The sequence below is a fragment of the Pseudophryne corroboree genome, chromosome 1 (assembly GCF_028390025.1).
Source record: "Pseudophryne corroboree isolate aPseCor3 chromosome 1, aPseCor3.hap2, whole genome shotgun sequence".
Classification (NCBI taxonomy): Eukaryota; Metazoa; Chordata; class Amphibia; order Anura; family Myobatrachidae; genus Pseudophryne; species Pseudophryne corroboree.
The window spans coordinates 1,066,123,157-1,066,140,103 of NC_086444.1; the positions used below are offsets into that span (position 1 = coordinate 1,066,123,157).

General features: G+C 49.2%; 1 protein-coding gene across 4 annotated transcripts in view; it reads right to left on the minus strand.

Moving 5' to 3' along the window:
* The window catches only part of DCUN1D4 (defective in cullin neddylation 1 domain containing 4), a 155,010-nt gene extending 141,553 nt beyond the window's left edge, over window positions 1-13,457 (minus strand). The window contains exon 1 of one of the 4 annotated variants that reach the window (XM_063920949.1): window positions 13,247-13,457. In XM_063920949.1, the coding sequence (XP_063777019.1) occupies window positions 13,247-13,265 (19 nt within the window). In that variant the 5' untranslated portion in view covers window positions 13,266-13,457. Of the gene's footprint in view, window positions 1-12,892; window positions 13,212-13,246 lie in introns of those variants that run through there. The other 3 variants (XM_063920947.1, XM_063920948.1, XM_063920951.1) reach the window with 3 other exon arrangements.
* Window positions 13,458-16,947: the final 3,490 nt, after the last annotated feature.

Here is a 16,947-nt window from a genome sequence, read left to right on the forward strand (position 1 = left end):
TTTTTATGTACAGGTTCAAGGATTTCAGATTTAGAATAGGTCTTACCGAGCCATCCGGCTTCGGTACCACAAATAGAGTGGAATAATACCCCTTTCCTTGTTGTAAAAGGGGTACCTTGACTATCACCTGCTGAGAGTACAGCTTGTGAATGGCTTCCAAGACCGTAACCCTGTCGGAGGGGGACGTTGGTAAAGCAGACTTCAGGAAACGGCGAGGTGGAGACGTCTCTAGTTCCAACCTGTAACCCTGAGATATTATCTGCAGGATCCAGGGATCCACCTGCGAGTGAGCCTACTGCGCGCTGAAATTCTTGAGACGACCCCCCACCGCCCCCGAGTCCGCTTGAGAAGCCCCAGCGTCATGCTGAGGCTTTTGTAGAAGCGGGGGAGGGCTTCTGTTCCTGGGAAGGAGCTGCCTGTTGCAGTCTCTTCCCCTTTCCTCTGCCTCGTGGCAGATATGAATATCCCTTTGCTCTCTTGTTTTTAAAGGAACGAAAGGGCTGCGGCTGAAAAGTCGGTGTCTTTTTCTGTTGGGGAGTGACTTGAGGTAAAAAGGTGGATTTCCCGGCTGTAGCCGTGGCCACCAAATCCGATAGACCAACACCAAATAACTCCTCCCCTTTATACGGCAAAACTTCCATATGCCGTTTTGAGTCCGCATCACCTGACCACTGTCGCGTCCATAAACTTCTTCTGGCCGAAATGGACATAGCACTTACCCGTGATGCCAGTGTGCAAATATCCCTCTGTGCATCACGCATATAAAGAAACGCATCCTTTATTTGCTCTAAAGACAGTAAAACATTGTCCCTATCCAGGGTATCAATATTTTCAATCAGGGACTCTGACCAAGCTACCCCAGCACTGCACATCCAGGCTGTCGCTATAGCTGGTCGAAGTATAACACCTGTATGTGTGTATATACTTTTTTGGATATTTTCCATCCTCCTATCTGCTGGATCTTTAAGTGCGGCCGTCTCAGGAGAGGGTAACGCCACTTGTTTTGATAAGCGTGTGAGCGCCTTGTCCACCCTAGGAGGTGTTTCCCAGCGCGCCCTAACCTCTGGCGGGAAAGGGTATAAAGCCAATAACTTCTTTGAAATTAGCAGTTTTTTATCGGGGGCAACCCACGCTTCATCACACACCTCATTTAATTCATCTGATTCAGGAAAAACTATAGGTAGTTTTTTCACACCCCACATAATACCCTGTTTTGTGGTACCTGTAGTATCAGCAATATGTAACGCCTCCTTCATTGCCAAAATCATATAACGTGTGGCCCTACTGGAAAATACGGTTGATTCGTCACCGTCGCCACTGGAATCAGTGCCTGTGTCTGGGTCCGTGTCGACCGACTGAGGTAACGGGCGTTTCTCTATCGTCCTAAGTGGATGCTGGGGTTCCTGAAAGGACCATGGGGAATAGCGGCTCCGCAGGAGACAGGGCACAAAAAAGTAAAGCTTTACTAGGTCAGGTGGTGTGCACTGGCTCCTCCCCCTATGACCCTCCTCCAGACTCCAGTTAGATTTTGTGCCCGAACGAGAAGGGTGCAATCTAGGTGGCTCTCCTAAAGAGCTGCTTAGAGAAAGTTTAGTTTAGGTTTTTTTTTTCTTTACAGTGAGTCCTGCTGGCAACAGGATCACTGCAACGTGGGACTTAGGGGGAAAGTAGTAAACTCACCTGCATGCAGAGTGGATTTGCTGCTTGGCTACTGGACACCATTAGCTCCAGAGGGATCGAACACAGGCCCAGCCGTGGAGTCCGGTCCCGGAGCCGCGCCGCCGACCCCCTTGCAGATGCTGAAGCGTGAAGAGGTCCGGAAACCGGCGGCTGAAGACTCCTCAGTCTTCATAAGGTAGCGCACAGCACTGCAGCTGTGCGCCATTTTCCTCTCAGCACACTTCACTGGGCAGTCACTGAGGGTGCAGAGCGCTGGGGGGGGGGCGCTCTGAGAGGCAAATATAAACCTTATACAAGGCTAAAAATACCTCACATATAGCCCATAGGGGCTATATGGAGATATTTAACCCCTGCCTGACTGGAAAAATAGCGGGAGAAGAACCCGCCGAAAAAGGGGCGGGGCCTATCTCCTCAGCACACGGCGCCATTTTCTGTCACAGCTCCGCTGGTCAGAACGGCTCCCAGGTCTCTCCCCTGCACTGCACTACAGAAACAGGGTAAAACAGAGAGGGGGGGCACATTAATGGCTATATATATATATATTAAAGCAGCTATAAGGGAGCACTTAATATAAGGATATCCCTTGTATATATAGCGCTTTGTGGTGTGTGCTGGCAGACTCTCCCTCTGTCTCCCCAAAAGGGCTAGTGGGTCCTGTCTTCATTAGAGCATTCCCTGTGAGTTTGCGGTGTGTGTCGGTACGTGGTGTCGACATGTATGAGGACGATATTGGTGTGGAGGCGGAGCAATTGCCAAATATGCAGATGTCACCCCCCAGGGGGTCGACACCAGAATGGATGCCTTTATTTGTGGAATTACGTGATGGTTTATCTTCCCTTAAACAGTCAGTTGAGGACATGAGGCGGCCGGACAATCAATTAATGCCTGTCCAGGCGCCTCAAACACCGTCAGGGGCTGTAAAACGCCTTTGCCTCAGTCGGTCGACACAGACCCAGACACGGGCACTGATTCCAGTGACGACGGTAGAAATTCAAACGTATTTTCCAGTAGGGCCACACGTTATATGATTTTGGCAATGAAGGAGACGTTACATTTAGCTGATACTACAGATACCGTAAAACAGGGTATTATGTATGGTGTGAAAAAACTACAAACAGTTTTTCCTGAATCAGAAGAATTAAATGACGTGTGTGATGAAGCGTGGGTTGCTCCTGATAAAAAGTTGATAATTTCAAAAAAGTTATTGGCATTATACCCTTTCCCGCCAGAGGTTAGGGCGCGCTGGGAAACACCCCCTAAGGTGGACAAGGCGCTCACACGCTTATCCAAACAAGTGGCGTTACCCTCTCCTGAGACGGCCGCACTTAAGGATCCATCAGATAGAAAGATGGAAGTTATTCAAAAGAATATATACACACATGCAGGTGTTATACTACGACCAGCTATAGCAACTGCCTGGATGTGCAGTGCTGGAGTAGTTTGGTCAGAATCCCTGATTGAAAATATTGATACCCTAGATAGGGACAATGTTTTACTGTCGTTAGAACAAATAAAGGATGCATTTATCTATATGCGCGATGCACAGAGGGATATTTGCACACTGGCATCTCGGGTGAGTGCTATGTCCATTTCAGCCAGAAGAGCCTTATGGACACGACAGTGGACAGGCGATGCGGATTCAAAACGTCACATGGAGGTTTTGCCGTATAAAGGGGAGGAGTTATTTGGAGTTGGTCTATCAGACTTGGTGGCCACGGCTACTGCCGGGAAATCCACTTTTTTACCTCAAGTCACTCCCCAACAGAGAAAGGCACCGACCTTTCAACCGCAGCCTTTTCGCTCCTACAAAAATAAGAGAGCAAAGGGCTTGTCGTACCTGCCACGAGGCAGAGGAAGAGGGAAGAGACACCAACAGGCAGCTCCTTCCCAGGAACAAAAGCCCTCCCCGGCTCCTGCAAAAACCTCAGCATGACGCTGGGGCCTCTCAAGCGGACTCGGGGACAGTGGGGGGCCGTCTCAAAAATTACAGCGCGCAGTGGGCTCACTCGCAGGTAGACCCCTGGATCCTGCAGATAATATCTCAGGGGTACAGGTTGGAATTAGAGACGGATCCTCCTCATCGTTTCCTGAAGTCTGCCTTACCAACCGTCTCTTCCGAAAGGGAGAGGGTGTTGGAAGCCATTCACAAGCTGTACGCTCAGCAGGTGATAGTCAAAGTACCCCTATTACAACAAGGAAAGGGGTATTATTCCACTCTATTTGTGGTACCGAAGCCGGATGGCTCGGTAAGGCCTATTCTAAATCTGAAGTCCTTGAACCTCTACATAAAAAAGTTCAAGTTCAAGATGGAGTCACTCAGAGCAGTGATAGCGAACCTGGAAGAAGGGGACTTTATGGTATCCTTGGACATCAAGGATGCGTATCTACACGTTCCGATTTACCCCGCACACCAGGGGTACCTCAGGTTCATTGTTCAAAACTGTCACTATCAGTTTCAGACGCTGCCGTTCGGATTGTCCACGGCGCCTCGGGTCTTTACCAAGGTAATGGCCGAGATGATGATTCTTCTTCGAAGAAAAGGCGTATTAGTTATCCCATACTTGGACGATCTCCTAATAAGGGCAAGGTCCAGAGAACAGCTGGAGACAGCTTTAGCACTATCTCAAGAGGTGCTAAGACAACACGGGTGGATTCTGAATATTCCAAAATCCCATTTAATCCCGACAACTCGTCTGCTGTTCCTAGGAATGATTCTGGACACGGTTCAGAAAAAGGTTTTCCTTCCAGAGGAAAAAGCCAAGGAGTTATCCGATCTGGTCAGGAACCTCCTAAAACCAGGAAAAGTGTCAGTACATCAATGCACAAGAGTCCTGGGAAAAATGGTGGCTTCTTACGAAGCAATTCCATTCGGCAGATTCCATGCAAGAATATTCCAAAGGGATCTGTTGGACAAATGGTCAGGGTCGCATCTGCAGATGCACCTGCGAATAACCCTGTCACCAAAGACAAGGGTGTCACTTCTGTGGTGGTTGCAGAAGGCTCACCTATTAGAAGGCCGCAGATTCGGCATTCAGGATTGGATCCTGGTGACCACGGACGCCAGCCTGAGAGGCTGGGGAGCAGTCACACAAGGAAGAAACTTCCAGGGAGTATGGACGAGTCTGGAAAAGTCTCTTCACATAAACATTCTGGAACTAAGAGCAATCTACAATGCTCTAAGCCAGGCGGAACTTCTCCTGCAAGGAAAGCCGGTGTTGATTCAGTCGGACAACATCACGGCGGTCGCCCATGTAAACAGGCAGGGCGGCACAAGAAGCAGGAGTGCAATGGCAGAAGCTGCCAAGATTCTTCGCTGGGCGGAGAATCACGTGATAGCACTGTCAGCAGTGTTCATCCCGGGCGTGGACAACTGGGAAGCAGACTTCCTCAGCAGACACGATCTTCATCCGGGAGAGTGGGGTCTACATCCAGAAGTCTTCAACATGTTAATAGACCGTTGGGAAAGACCAATTGTAGACATGATGGCGTCTCGCCTCAACAAGAAACTGGACAAATATTGCGCCAGGTCAAGAGATCCACAGGCAATAGCTGTGGACGCACTGGTAACTCCTTGGGTGTACCAGTCAGTGTATGTGTTTCCTCCTCTGCCGCTCATACCAAAGGTATTGAAGATCATACGGCAAAGAAGAGTAAGAACAATACTAGTGGTTCCGGATTGGCCGAGAAGGACTTGGTATCCGGAACTTCAAGAGATGCTCACGGACGAACCGTGGCCTCTACCTCTGAGAAGGGACCTGCTACAGCAGGGTCCCTGTCTTTTTCAAGACTTACCGCGGCTGCGTTTGACGGCATGGCGGTTGAACGCCAGATCCTAAAAGGGAAAGGCATTCCAGAAGAAGTCATTCCTACCTTGATTAAGGCACGGAAGGAAGTCACCGTGAAACATTATCACCGCATTTGGCGAAAATATGTAGCGTGGTGCGAGGATCGGAGGGTTCCGACGGAGGAATTCCAACTGGGTCGTTTCCTACATTTCCTGCAATCAGGATTATCTATGGGTCTCAAATTGGGATCCATTAAGGTTCAAATTTCGGCCCTGTCAATATTCTTCCAAAAAGAATTGGCCTCTGTCCCTGAGGTCCAGACTTTTGTCAAGGGAGTACTGCATATACAGCCTCCTGTGGTGCCTCCGGTGGCACCGTGGGATCTAAATGTAGTTTTAGATTTCCTCAAATCCCATTGGTTTGAACCATTGAAAAAGGTGGATTTGAAATATCTCACATTGAAAGTGACTATGTTACTAGCCCTGGCCTCTGCCAGGAGAGTATCTGAATTGGCGGCTTTATCTTATAAAAGTCCTTATCTAATCTTCCATTCGGATAGGGCAGAACTGCGGACTCGTCCGCATTTTCTCCCTAAAGTGGTATCAGCATTTCATCTGAACCAACCTATTGTGGTGCCTGCGGCCACTAGCGACTTGGAGGACTCCAAGTTGTTGGACGTTGTCAGAGCCTTAAAAATATACATTGCAAGGACGGCTGGAGTCAGAAAATCTGACTCGCTGTTTATATTGTATGCACCCAACAAGTTGGGCGCACCTGCTTCTAAGCAGTCGATTGCTCGTTGGATTTGTAACACAATTCAACTTGCACATTCTGTGGCAGGCCTGCCACAGCCTAAAACTGTAAAAGCCCACTCCACAAGGAAGGTGGGCTCATCTTGGGCGGCTGCCCGAGGGGTCTCGGCATTACAACTCTGCCGAGCAGCTACGTGGTCGGGGGAGAACACGTTTGTAAAATTTTACAAATTTGATACCCTGGCAAAGGAGGACCTGGAGTTCTCTCATTCGGTGCTGCAGAGTCATCCGCACTCTCCCGCCCGTTTGGGAGCTTTGGTATAATCCCCATGGTCCTTTCAGGAACCCCAGCATCCACTTAGGACGATAGAGAAAATAAGAATTTACTTACCGATAATTCTATTTCTCGGAGTCCGTAGTGGATGCTGGGCGCCCATCCCAAGTGCGGATTATCTGCAATACTTGTACATAGTTATTGTTAACTAATTCGGGTTATTGTTAAGGAGCCATCTTTAAGAGGCCCTTTCTGTTGTCATACTGTTAACTGGGTTTAGATCACAAGTTGTACGGTGTGATTGGTGTGGCTGGTATGAGTCTTACCCGGGATTCAAAATGCCTCCCTTATTGTGTATGCTCGTCCGGGCACAGTACCTAACTGGAGTCTGGAGGAGGGTCATAGGGGGAGGAGCCAGTGCACACCACCTGACCTAGTAAAGCTTTACTTTTTTGTGCCCTGTCTCCTGCGGAGCCGCTATTCCCCATGGTCCTTTCAGGAACCCCAGCATCCACTACGGACTCCGAGAAATAGAATTATCGGTAAGTAAATTCTTATTTTTACAGCCCCTGACGGTGTTTGAGGCGCCTGGACAGGTGCTGATTGATTGTCCGCCCGTCTCATGTCGTCAAACGACTGCTTTAGCGTGTTGACACTATCCCGTAATTCCATAAATAAAGCCATCCATTCTGGTGTCGACTCCCTAGGGGGTGACATCCCCATATTTGGCAATTGCTCCGCCTCCACACCAATATCGTCCTCATACATGTCGACACACACGTACCGACACACAGGGAATGCTCTTAAAGAAGACAGGACCCCACTAGCCCTTTGGGGAGACAGAGGGAGAGTTTGCCAGCACACACCAAAAGCGCTATATATGACAGGGATAGCCTTATAATAAGTGCTCCCTATATAGCTGCTTTAATATATATAATTTTGCCACAATTTTGCCCCCCCTCTCTTGTTTTACCCTGTTTCTGTAGTGCAGTGCAGGGGAGAGCCTGGGAGCCTTCCTGACCAGCGGAGCTGTGTGAGGAAAATGGCGCTGTGTGCTGAGGAGATAGGCCCCGCCCCTTTTTCGGCGGGCTCGTCTCCCGCTCTTTAACGGATTCTGGCAGGGGTTAAATATCTCCATATAGCCCCCGGAGGCTATATGTGAGGTATTTTATGCCAAAAAATAGGTTTACATTGCTTCCCAGGGCGCCCCCCCCCCCAGCGCCCTGCACCCTCAGTGACTGCCGTGTGAAGTGTGCTGAGAGCAATGGCGCACAGCTGCAGTGCTGTGCGCTACCTTAAGAAGACTGAGGAGTCTTCTGCCGCCGATTCTGGACCTTCTTCTCTTTTCAGCATCTGCAAGGGGGCCGGCTGCGAGGCTCCGGTGACCATCCAGGCTGTACCTGTGATCGTCCCTCTGGAGCTAATGTCCAGTAGCCAAAGAAGCCAATCCATCCTGCACGCAGGTGAGTTCACTTCTTCTCCCCTAAGTCCCTCGTTGCAGTGATCCTGTTGCCAGCAGGACTCACTGTAAAATAAAAAACCTAAGCTAAACTTTTCTAAGCAGCTCTTTAGGAGAGCCACCTAGATTGCACCCTTCTCGGACGGGCACAAAAACCTAACTGAGGCTTGGAGGAGGGTCATAGGGGGAGGAGCCAGTACACACCACCTGATCATAAAGCTTTACTTTTTGTGCCCTGTCTCCTGCGGAGCCGCTATTCCCCATGGTCCTTTCAGGAACCCCAGCATCCACTAGGACGATAGAGAAAAATAACTAGTAATAAATAATAACGTCACCTGGTCTGACATATGCAGGTCGTAGAGTCAAACTAGTGGTGTAAACAACATGGATCAGCCCTGCCTTGTGTCAATATTTCAGCTGGCAGTGTATATTTGGCCACTCAGAGAATTTTTAATGGGGGTGGCAGTAACCCTTTTGCAGCGGCGTCCCAAGCCCGGCATATTGCCGGGTTGATGGCGTCAGCGGTGATGCGAACGAAGGAAGAGCTTGGAGATGAGATGATCTCCAAGTGCCACCTGTCCATAATGTGTGAACGGGAAACGGGTCGTATCAACCCGGCAACCCGTTCACACCGCACAGCGACCAGGGTAGAAACAGTGTTCAACCCTGGTCGCTACCAAGGTTGAAATACCAGGTCGTGTATCACCTGGTATTTATCTAAATCCTGCCTGGATTTAGATAAGTTAAAAAAAAAAAAAAAAAAATGAATATTCAGTCCTCACTGCTTGGAGAATTGCCTATAGAGACAACCACAGGATAAAGAATAATGCACACAACTCATGGTGGCACACTGATTTAGACAGTGAAGTATAATTTCTAAGATGCATGAGCTGTGATGGGAGATCCTCATGTCAATATGGTCATCAACCTTTAATAGTCAGTCTGTAAGCAGACTGAATCATTTTATATATTCAATTACAAGAAAATACCATTTTAGATATGACAACCTACGTTCATATGGAGGCCTACTTATCTTCTCTCAGGCAACAAGACAGCAATGGTGACTGTCTCACCTTCTTTCTTTGGACATCCCCCAGTTATCAGATGTGTAATATATTGTATTGACACTCGTCTCTTTGGTGGCCTGACATTACTGCAATCACTCGTAATTCTAAACAAAAAGGATGAGCGCCAGGGATCCTGGTGACATGCTGGAATATGCGCAGAACTACCATACATTCCCTTCACATTATTCACCAAATAGCAGCTGACCGATTCCCAGTATGTTTAAGCCCAAACTTTAAAGGGCAATACGTTTACTAGCACAACACCCCATATTATTATTGAAAGCATTGCTGTTTCACATTTCAGGGTTTTACAAGCTGCTGCTTAGTAAATAACCCCCTGTCAGTACAAATAATTTACCAACATGGATTTCGATGCAAATTGATACCAAAATACAGCAGGTAAGACACAGTAGGCTTTAACTGATCAAGTGCAACTTATGTCTGTGATTGTCTAATTTGCACTTGATTAGTTACAGCCTACTGTGTATTATATACTATATTTTGGTATCAATTTGAATCGGAATGTATGTTGGTAATAATAATAATAATATATAATAAGAGAGTCTGCTAAACTCAAGAGCTACACAAGCTAGCAGTGATGAAAAATCCTATTTGGTGACGTTGCGTAAATGACAATGTTAAGGTGACATATTCAGAAAGAAGAATGTCACCGTAGTAAGCACACTGTTCCCACTGCTGCAATGATTACCGCGACAGTACAAAAGCTATAAAAGGTTATTACTAGAAGTATAGACAATAGGCATCTAAAAATGCAACAGATGACAAAAGCACAACCTGGGGTTTTACATACACAAAGGTAGCGCTATAATGGGCCCTACACATTGAGCGATCTGCCACCGAGCTGCCCGACGGGGGATACGGCCGAAGGGTGACCCGGTGGCGGGGGAGAGGGGGCAGTGAAATTTCTTCACTCCCACCGTCACCCGGCTCCATAGCAGTGCATGCAAATATGGACGAGATCGTCCATATTGGCCTGCATGCACAGGCAACGGGGCACCAGCGATGAACGAGCGCGGGGCCGCGCATTGTTCATCGCTGGTGCCTCCACACAAAGATATGAACGGTATCTGTTTGTCCAGATGCAAAGTGAACTTGTTTTTTTTCCTTAGCACTGAACTCAGAATCACCTACAAATCTGCATTTTTCACCGCTGAGGGGGGGGGGGGAACTTTTTTTTTTTAATTTACATAGGAACAAACATTTTAGAAAATCCAATAAAAAATTCTTAATGTAAGCAACACAAACTTTGCCATACGGTGCAGTATATGTGTGCATTACTTTAGAGTCAATCAAATCATACGGTATGATTGGTTATTTTGTATCTTTTGAAATAATTCAATGTGTTACAAACTAAATTCAGATTTAGGCCCTGATTCAGCATGGATCACATTTGTAAAGCTGCACGCCGACAGGATCCCGCCGGCGAGCGCAGCGTGGCTGCTCGCCACGCTTCAGGCCCAGAGGCAACCTTTGGTCGCCACTGAGTTATATTCCACCTCTGGTGATGGTGCGGACCACCACCCAAGTGGGGATTCCAGCCGGCTGTCGGAATTCCGACCGCCAGTATTTCACCAGGTGTCGGGATTCCGACATCTGTATCCTGACAGCCGGTAAATTGACTGCCTCCCACACAGACAGCTTTGCAAATGCAATCCATACTAATGCAGGAGGAGGTTTTAACACCTCCTTGCTGCATCTGCGATCCCAGTGCAGCCTGGGATCAACATTGCGACCGATGGTCACGCTGTCCCCCCGTAGTCTGGCAGCGGAGTAAACCTCAGCTTACCCAGGCTGGAGATCACAGGGCATCTTGCAAGGCCAAGAAATCTGGCATCTTGCAAGGCCAAGAAATCTGCGTTTGAGACACAGACCTTGGCCTCGCCACTCCTGTTGTCTGGGCATAAAGGAGTCAGTGGACCCTACAAAAGCTCTGGAAAACTGCTGCAAATTGACAAAATGGTGGTCTGTATTGGTAAAGTAAATCAGTATTTATGTGGCATTATAGTGCTCATTCTAGCATTCTGCACCTGTTACAACAAGTGCAGTTCCTCTTTCTTGCCTGAGGTGTCGTTCTCTGCTCTGGTGCTTCTAGCACACTCGTCTGTATCTCAGCACTGAGATACAAAACAGACTGTGCTAAAACACCAGAGCAGAGACAGACACACCAGACAGGAAAGCAGAACTGCAAGGATTGTGACAGGTGCAGGGTGCTAGAATGAACACTAGATTATTTGGGGGAAGGGGATAAATGTTCTCCTAAAGGGCACACTCCCTTTTAATTGGACCTTTCCATATCATGATTATAATAGTGTAAAAGTCATAGATGCGCGAGAACAGTATCTATGAGATTCAGCCTCAAGTAAGAGAACAAAGTATAATTACGAAAAAAATAAAAAATAAATTCATGGTTGAAACCTCTGTGATTAAAAAATTAATATTTGATCCTATTCGACTCGCAAATCCTGAAAAAAAATTATCCACAACAGAGGAAATCTCCAATTCCGCCAGCAGTTTTTTGTTTTTTTTTGGTTATTCCATTTAAATAAGATTTTGGATTCCTTAGCAACCCTTAAATAAAACTTATTTTGGGGCTATGTGCAACTTTATCACTCTTTAAGGACTGATACATTTCTCACTTAGGGGCCCATTTATCAATAATCACATCTACCGGGTAATCTGGGTATGATTATACCGCTTGAATATATGAATGAACACACGCAGTGAGCAGGGTCTTCGATGGAAGTCTGTCCGTACAATGTGTTCACTCCTGTGTCAGGACTCCTGCTCATGCGCGCCGGCCATTACTGGGAAGGGTTACGGAGGAACCCTCTCCTGGCGATTTCTGTGAATTGTAGCCCATAGGCTACAGTAGAACAACACCAAAATCAGATGGTGTTAGCTGCGGAGAACAAACTCCAGAATGCTTTGCATTCCTGAGCTTAGTAAATCTGCCAGCAGCCTTTTGGGGACTGCAGCAGTTATTGGGTCCCTTCGTCATACATTTTGGTGATAATATTTGCAGGGATACCATGAAAACTGATGTTTTTGGGAAATATGTCGCAAATATTTAAAGATAAATGGTCCCCTCAGAGTGGGATTAAAATCAACAGGAAGTGCAACCGGACATTGATACACATTTTGAGAACTTACAGTAATGCCGACATGACAAGTATTCCATAGCACCTGTATGTGGAAAACCTGCTTCAATATCGGGTAATTGAATTCCTCCCTTAGTGACAATCCCCCAAAAAAACACCATACAAGTTACTTTCATGCACAGCCACTATGTCCCGGATATGACGTGTTCTATAATTTATCCCTGTGCACGTAGATAACCCTTATGGAAAGGGCAGTAACAAGTGATGTGCAGGACGCAAGGAAGAGGGGGTGGCATGGTTGCTACCCCAATGGCACCCCACCACCGTGTTCTAACTTGCTGGATGCTTATTCACACACATTGCTCAAAGGAAAGCCATAGAGCGCATCCCGGCAACACACACTTTCTGATCCCGGGTGCTTGATGTATAATGTTAGATGCCACATGCGCAGGGGTCCCAAAACAAGGCGCACAGGTGACCTGCTGCGGCACTGCCCATGGAGGCTGCAGGTCACCTGTGCGCCTTGTTCTGGGACCCCTGCGCATCAACACCTCTCTATGCATACAGAATGTGCATTGCTTTAAAAATGGCACCCCCTACCCCCTAAGCCTGTGGACAACATTGGGGGGTGGGGAGGGGGGGCACAACTCCTTGTGCCAGCTGATACATATTGGCACCTGCATGTGGGCAGCTAGGTGTCACCAATCTCAGTGACCTGCACAAAGGAGATGGACAAAGGGGATAAAGCTGACAAACCTGTACATGCCTGCGGCTGCCCTGCCAGCAGATGGCACTCCTCAGTCTGGCACACTGGCACCGGAGCTGCAGGGACAGGCTGGCTGCATCCCACGGGGGCCAGAGGGAGGTCTGTCTCGGAGAAGGGAGCGCCAGACGTTGATGATGGCGGCTTCTATTATTACGCAGCAGCCAGAGACGCAGTAGCCCCTGCCCAATGCCCCGCAGCGCCCCGGCGCCCACACTCAGGGGGCAACACTACACTGGCAGGAGAGGCACACACCCCGGGATATGAGGAGAGCTCTCTCCCCGGGCTGCGGGGGCATACGTTGGGCCATGGCAGGTGGAGGGGAGCCGACCGCGGCCTGTACTTACTGACGGCATCCGAGTGCATTTTCGTGTGACGCAGACTGGCAGGCACCAGCGGCCCGGTCCCCCCGCTCCAGCTCCTCTCAGTCTCTCCCCGCACTCACACCGCGCAGCAGCAGCACAGCAGGGTACACGCACACCGCTCAGACACGCCCGCCACTACGCCTATTGGCTCCGGGATTGTCAACGAACTCCCGTCAGGCCAAGCGATTGGTCCACCAGCCGAGTGGGCGGAGAAGGGAGGATGCGGGATTTTGGGGCGGGGCTTGTTGTACCCGGGGCGGGACTTGAGGATGACGTCACGATCTGTCTGAACCCCCAAGAGTTGTTGGAAAGTGACGGAGCTGTCAGTGACGTCATGAGCAGGTGTCATGGGGACCATCCCATTGGTCAGCTGAGCTAGGAGGGGGGACACGTGAGTGTCACCGCTTTTTTTCATTTGCCAGCGTCTCGGACGGCATGGGTGATGGTATGTATATATTCTGTGCCCGCATCATTATTACTAGACCCTAGTGCAGTGTATGTTGCTGCTGCTGCTGCTCAGGCACCCAGTTATTGTGGTCACTCAGTCTAGTCGTATCTGTTTATTGGACAGCCTGTATAGACATACCCTTCACCCAAATAGTTAGGGTTTATTGGCTACAGAGGAAGCTGTCCCCACATTGGCAGTGATATAAGATTGGCACACGGTGAATGCGCAATGCATGCGCTGGTGTATTGAGCTGGTCCTTGCATCTCATATTTCATAGCACAACCGAGTGCAGTACTGTAAGGCAGTGACGTCGATGGCTGGCGAGGCACTGCAGCCATAGGGGATCATTCCGACCTGATCGCATGCTGCTGTTTTTCACAGCGCAACAATCAGATCACTACTGCGCATGCGTATGCACCGCAATGCGCAGGCGCGTTGTTCAGGTAAAAAAGCGGATCGTTACTGGGCGTTGGATTTAACGAAGAATCCATTCACACAGCCGATCGCAAGAAGATTGACAGGAAGAGGGCATTTATGGGTGTCAACTGTCCGTTTTCAGGGAGTGGTTGGAAAAATGCAGGCGTATCCAAGCGTTTGCAGGCGGGTGTCTGACGTCAGTTTCGGGACCGTACAGGCTGAAGTGATCGCAGCGGCTGAGTAAGTTCAGACCTACTCAGAACTGCACAAACTATTTTTGTACTGCTCTGCTGCACAGGCGTTCGCACACTTGCAAAGCTAAAATACCCTCCCCTGTGGGCGGCAACTATGCGTTTGCACGGCTGCAAAAAGTAGCTAGCAAGCGATCAACTTGGAATGACCCCCCCTAATGTCCATCGAGTCCCGCCAAAGATGCCTACTGCTGCTGAGCCAATGCCCGCTATTGCCGCTACTAATGGCTGCCGCCCCATTGTGGGTGGGTACTGTGTCTAGGGGGCCAGTGGGCATGGTAGAGATATGTGTTTCCCTGGGGCCGGGGGAAGGAGGTAGGAGGATGGGTAGTGTATATATTTGCTGGCCTGGGGTGGTACTGTATGTTCAGGAGGACAGGAGTAGGGTGGATTACGGGTATGTTCCAGAAGCAGGGGTGTTAGTTAGGATGGGTACTGTACTGTAAGGCATGGAGCACAAGCTCCATACACACCACCACTGCTGGGGGCAGGGTGGGAGTAATAGTGGGAAGCAGGGTCAATATGGGAGCAGTAGAAGTGCAGAGCAGGGTGTAGGATGGGAGCAGTCATGGGGGGTAATTCCAAGTTGATCGCAGCAGGATTTTTGTTAGCAATTGGGCAAAACCATGTGCATTGCAGGGGAGGCAGATATAACATGTGCAGAGAGAGTTAGATTTGGGTGGGGTGTGTTCAATCTGCAATCTAATTTGCAGTGTAAAAATAAAGCAGCCAGTATTTACCCTGCACAGAAACAAAATAACCCACCCAAATCTTACTCTCTCTACACATGTTATATCCGCCTCCGCTGCAGTGCACATGGTTTTGCCCAATTGCTATCAAAAATCCTGCTGCGATCAACTTGGAATTACCCCCATGGTGTAGAGCAGGGGGCAGGCTGAGAGTAGTAGTGGGGGAGAGCGGGGGGCAGGCTGAGAGTAGTAGTGGTGGAGAGCAGGGGGGAAGGCTGAGAGTAGTAGTGGGGGAAAGCAGGGGGCAGGCTGAGAGTAGTAGTGGGGGAGAGCAGGGGGCAGGCTGAGAGTAGTAATGGTGGAGAGCAGGGGGAAATGCTGAGAGTAGTAGTGGGGGAGAGCAGGGGGCAGGCTGAGAGTAGTAGTGGGGGAGAGCAGGGGGAAGGCTGAGATTAGTAGTGGGGGAGAGCAGGGGGCAGGCTGAGAGTAGTAGTAATGAGTAGCAGTAGGGGTAGACTAGGAGTAGTAGTTGTGGGGAGCAGGGGGCAGCAGTGGGGGCAGACTGGGAGTAGTAGTGGTGGGCAGCATGGAAGTAGGTGGTGGAGAGCAGGCTGGAAGTAGTAGTGGGGAGCAGGGGCCAGACAGAGTAGTAGTGGTAGGGAGCAGGGGGTAGAATGGAAGAAGTAGTGGAAAGTTGGGGACAGGATTGAAGTAACAGTAGTGCAGGGGGAACAGACAGTTGAACAATGATTTCACCTTCTCTTTGCAGCTCCTGGGTCCCAGCCATTGTTGCTCCTTCCATGCTGACAGCATGCTCACACAGGACAGACGGACATTCGGACAGCCAGAGTCGAAGTGATGGGTTCCGCTCCTCCGGTTGCTCACACCCGCCTCTTCTCTGTGTGATCCTGGGGAGCTCAGATTGCGATCAGGTTGGGAAGGGGGGGGGGGGCGTCGCCGCATCTCCGCACTAGCTTTACATCTTCAGGGCCAGATGTACAAAGCCTTGAAAAGTGATAAAATGGACAGAGACAAACTACAAACCAATTAGCTCCTAACTGTCATTTTTAGAACACATCCTGTAACATGGCGGTTAGGTGCTGATTGGCTGGTACTTTATCACTCTCCACTTTATCACTGTTTATGGCTTATTACATCTGGCCCTAAATGCCTACATGCCTGGCTGCAGCAGTGCCTGCCTGATCACTGGGGCCGGCCAATGTCTGTAGTAAAGGCTGCACTGGCTGCAGCCCACAGACATTTTCCTGAGCTTAGCAGTGCCGTAACTAGACATTTTAGCGCTGTGTGCAAGAAACAGCATCGGAGCCTCCCCCCCATATACAAAACTGGGCCAGTGTGCCAAAAATATAGGCACGTGGCTTCATGGGGAAGGGGCATGACCACAAAATAATACAAATTCATAGTACACTGTACAGAAGTCTCCATTATTCAAATGATGCTGCACAGTAGCCCCACTTACACATATTACACCATGTAGAGCCCCTGTCACACATTACTCCAGGTAGAGCCCCTATCACACATTGGTGGTCATTCCGAGTTGTTCGCTCATTGCTGTTTTTCGCAACGGAGCGATTAGGTGGAAAATGCGCATGCGCATGGTACGCAGCGTGCATGCGTTCAGTAATTTAACACAAAACTTTGGAGATTTGCACAAGGTCGAGCAACGTTTTTTCATCGCTCGAGTGATCGTAGTGTGATTGATAGGAAGTGGGTGTTTCTGGGCGGAAACTGGCCGTTTTCAGGGAGTGTGCTAAAAAAACGCAGGCGTTCCAGGTAAAAACGCAGGAGTGGCTGGAGAAACGGGGGAGTGGCTGGCCGAACGCAGGCCGTGTTTGTGACGTCAAACCAGGAACTAAA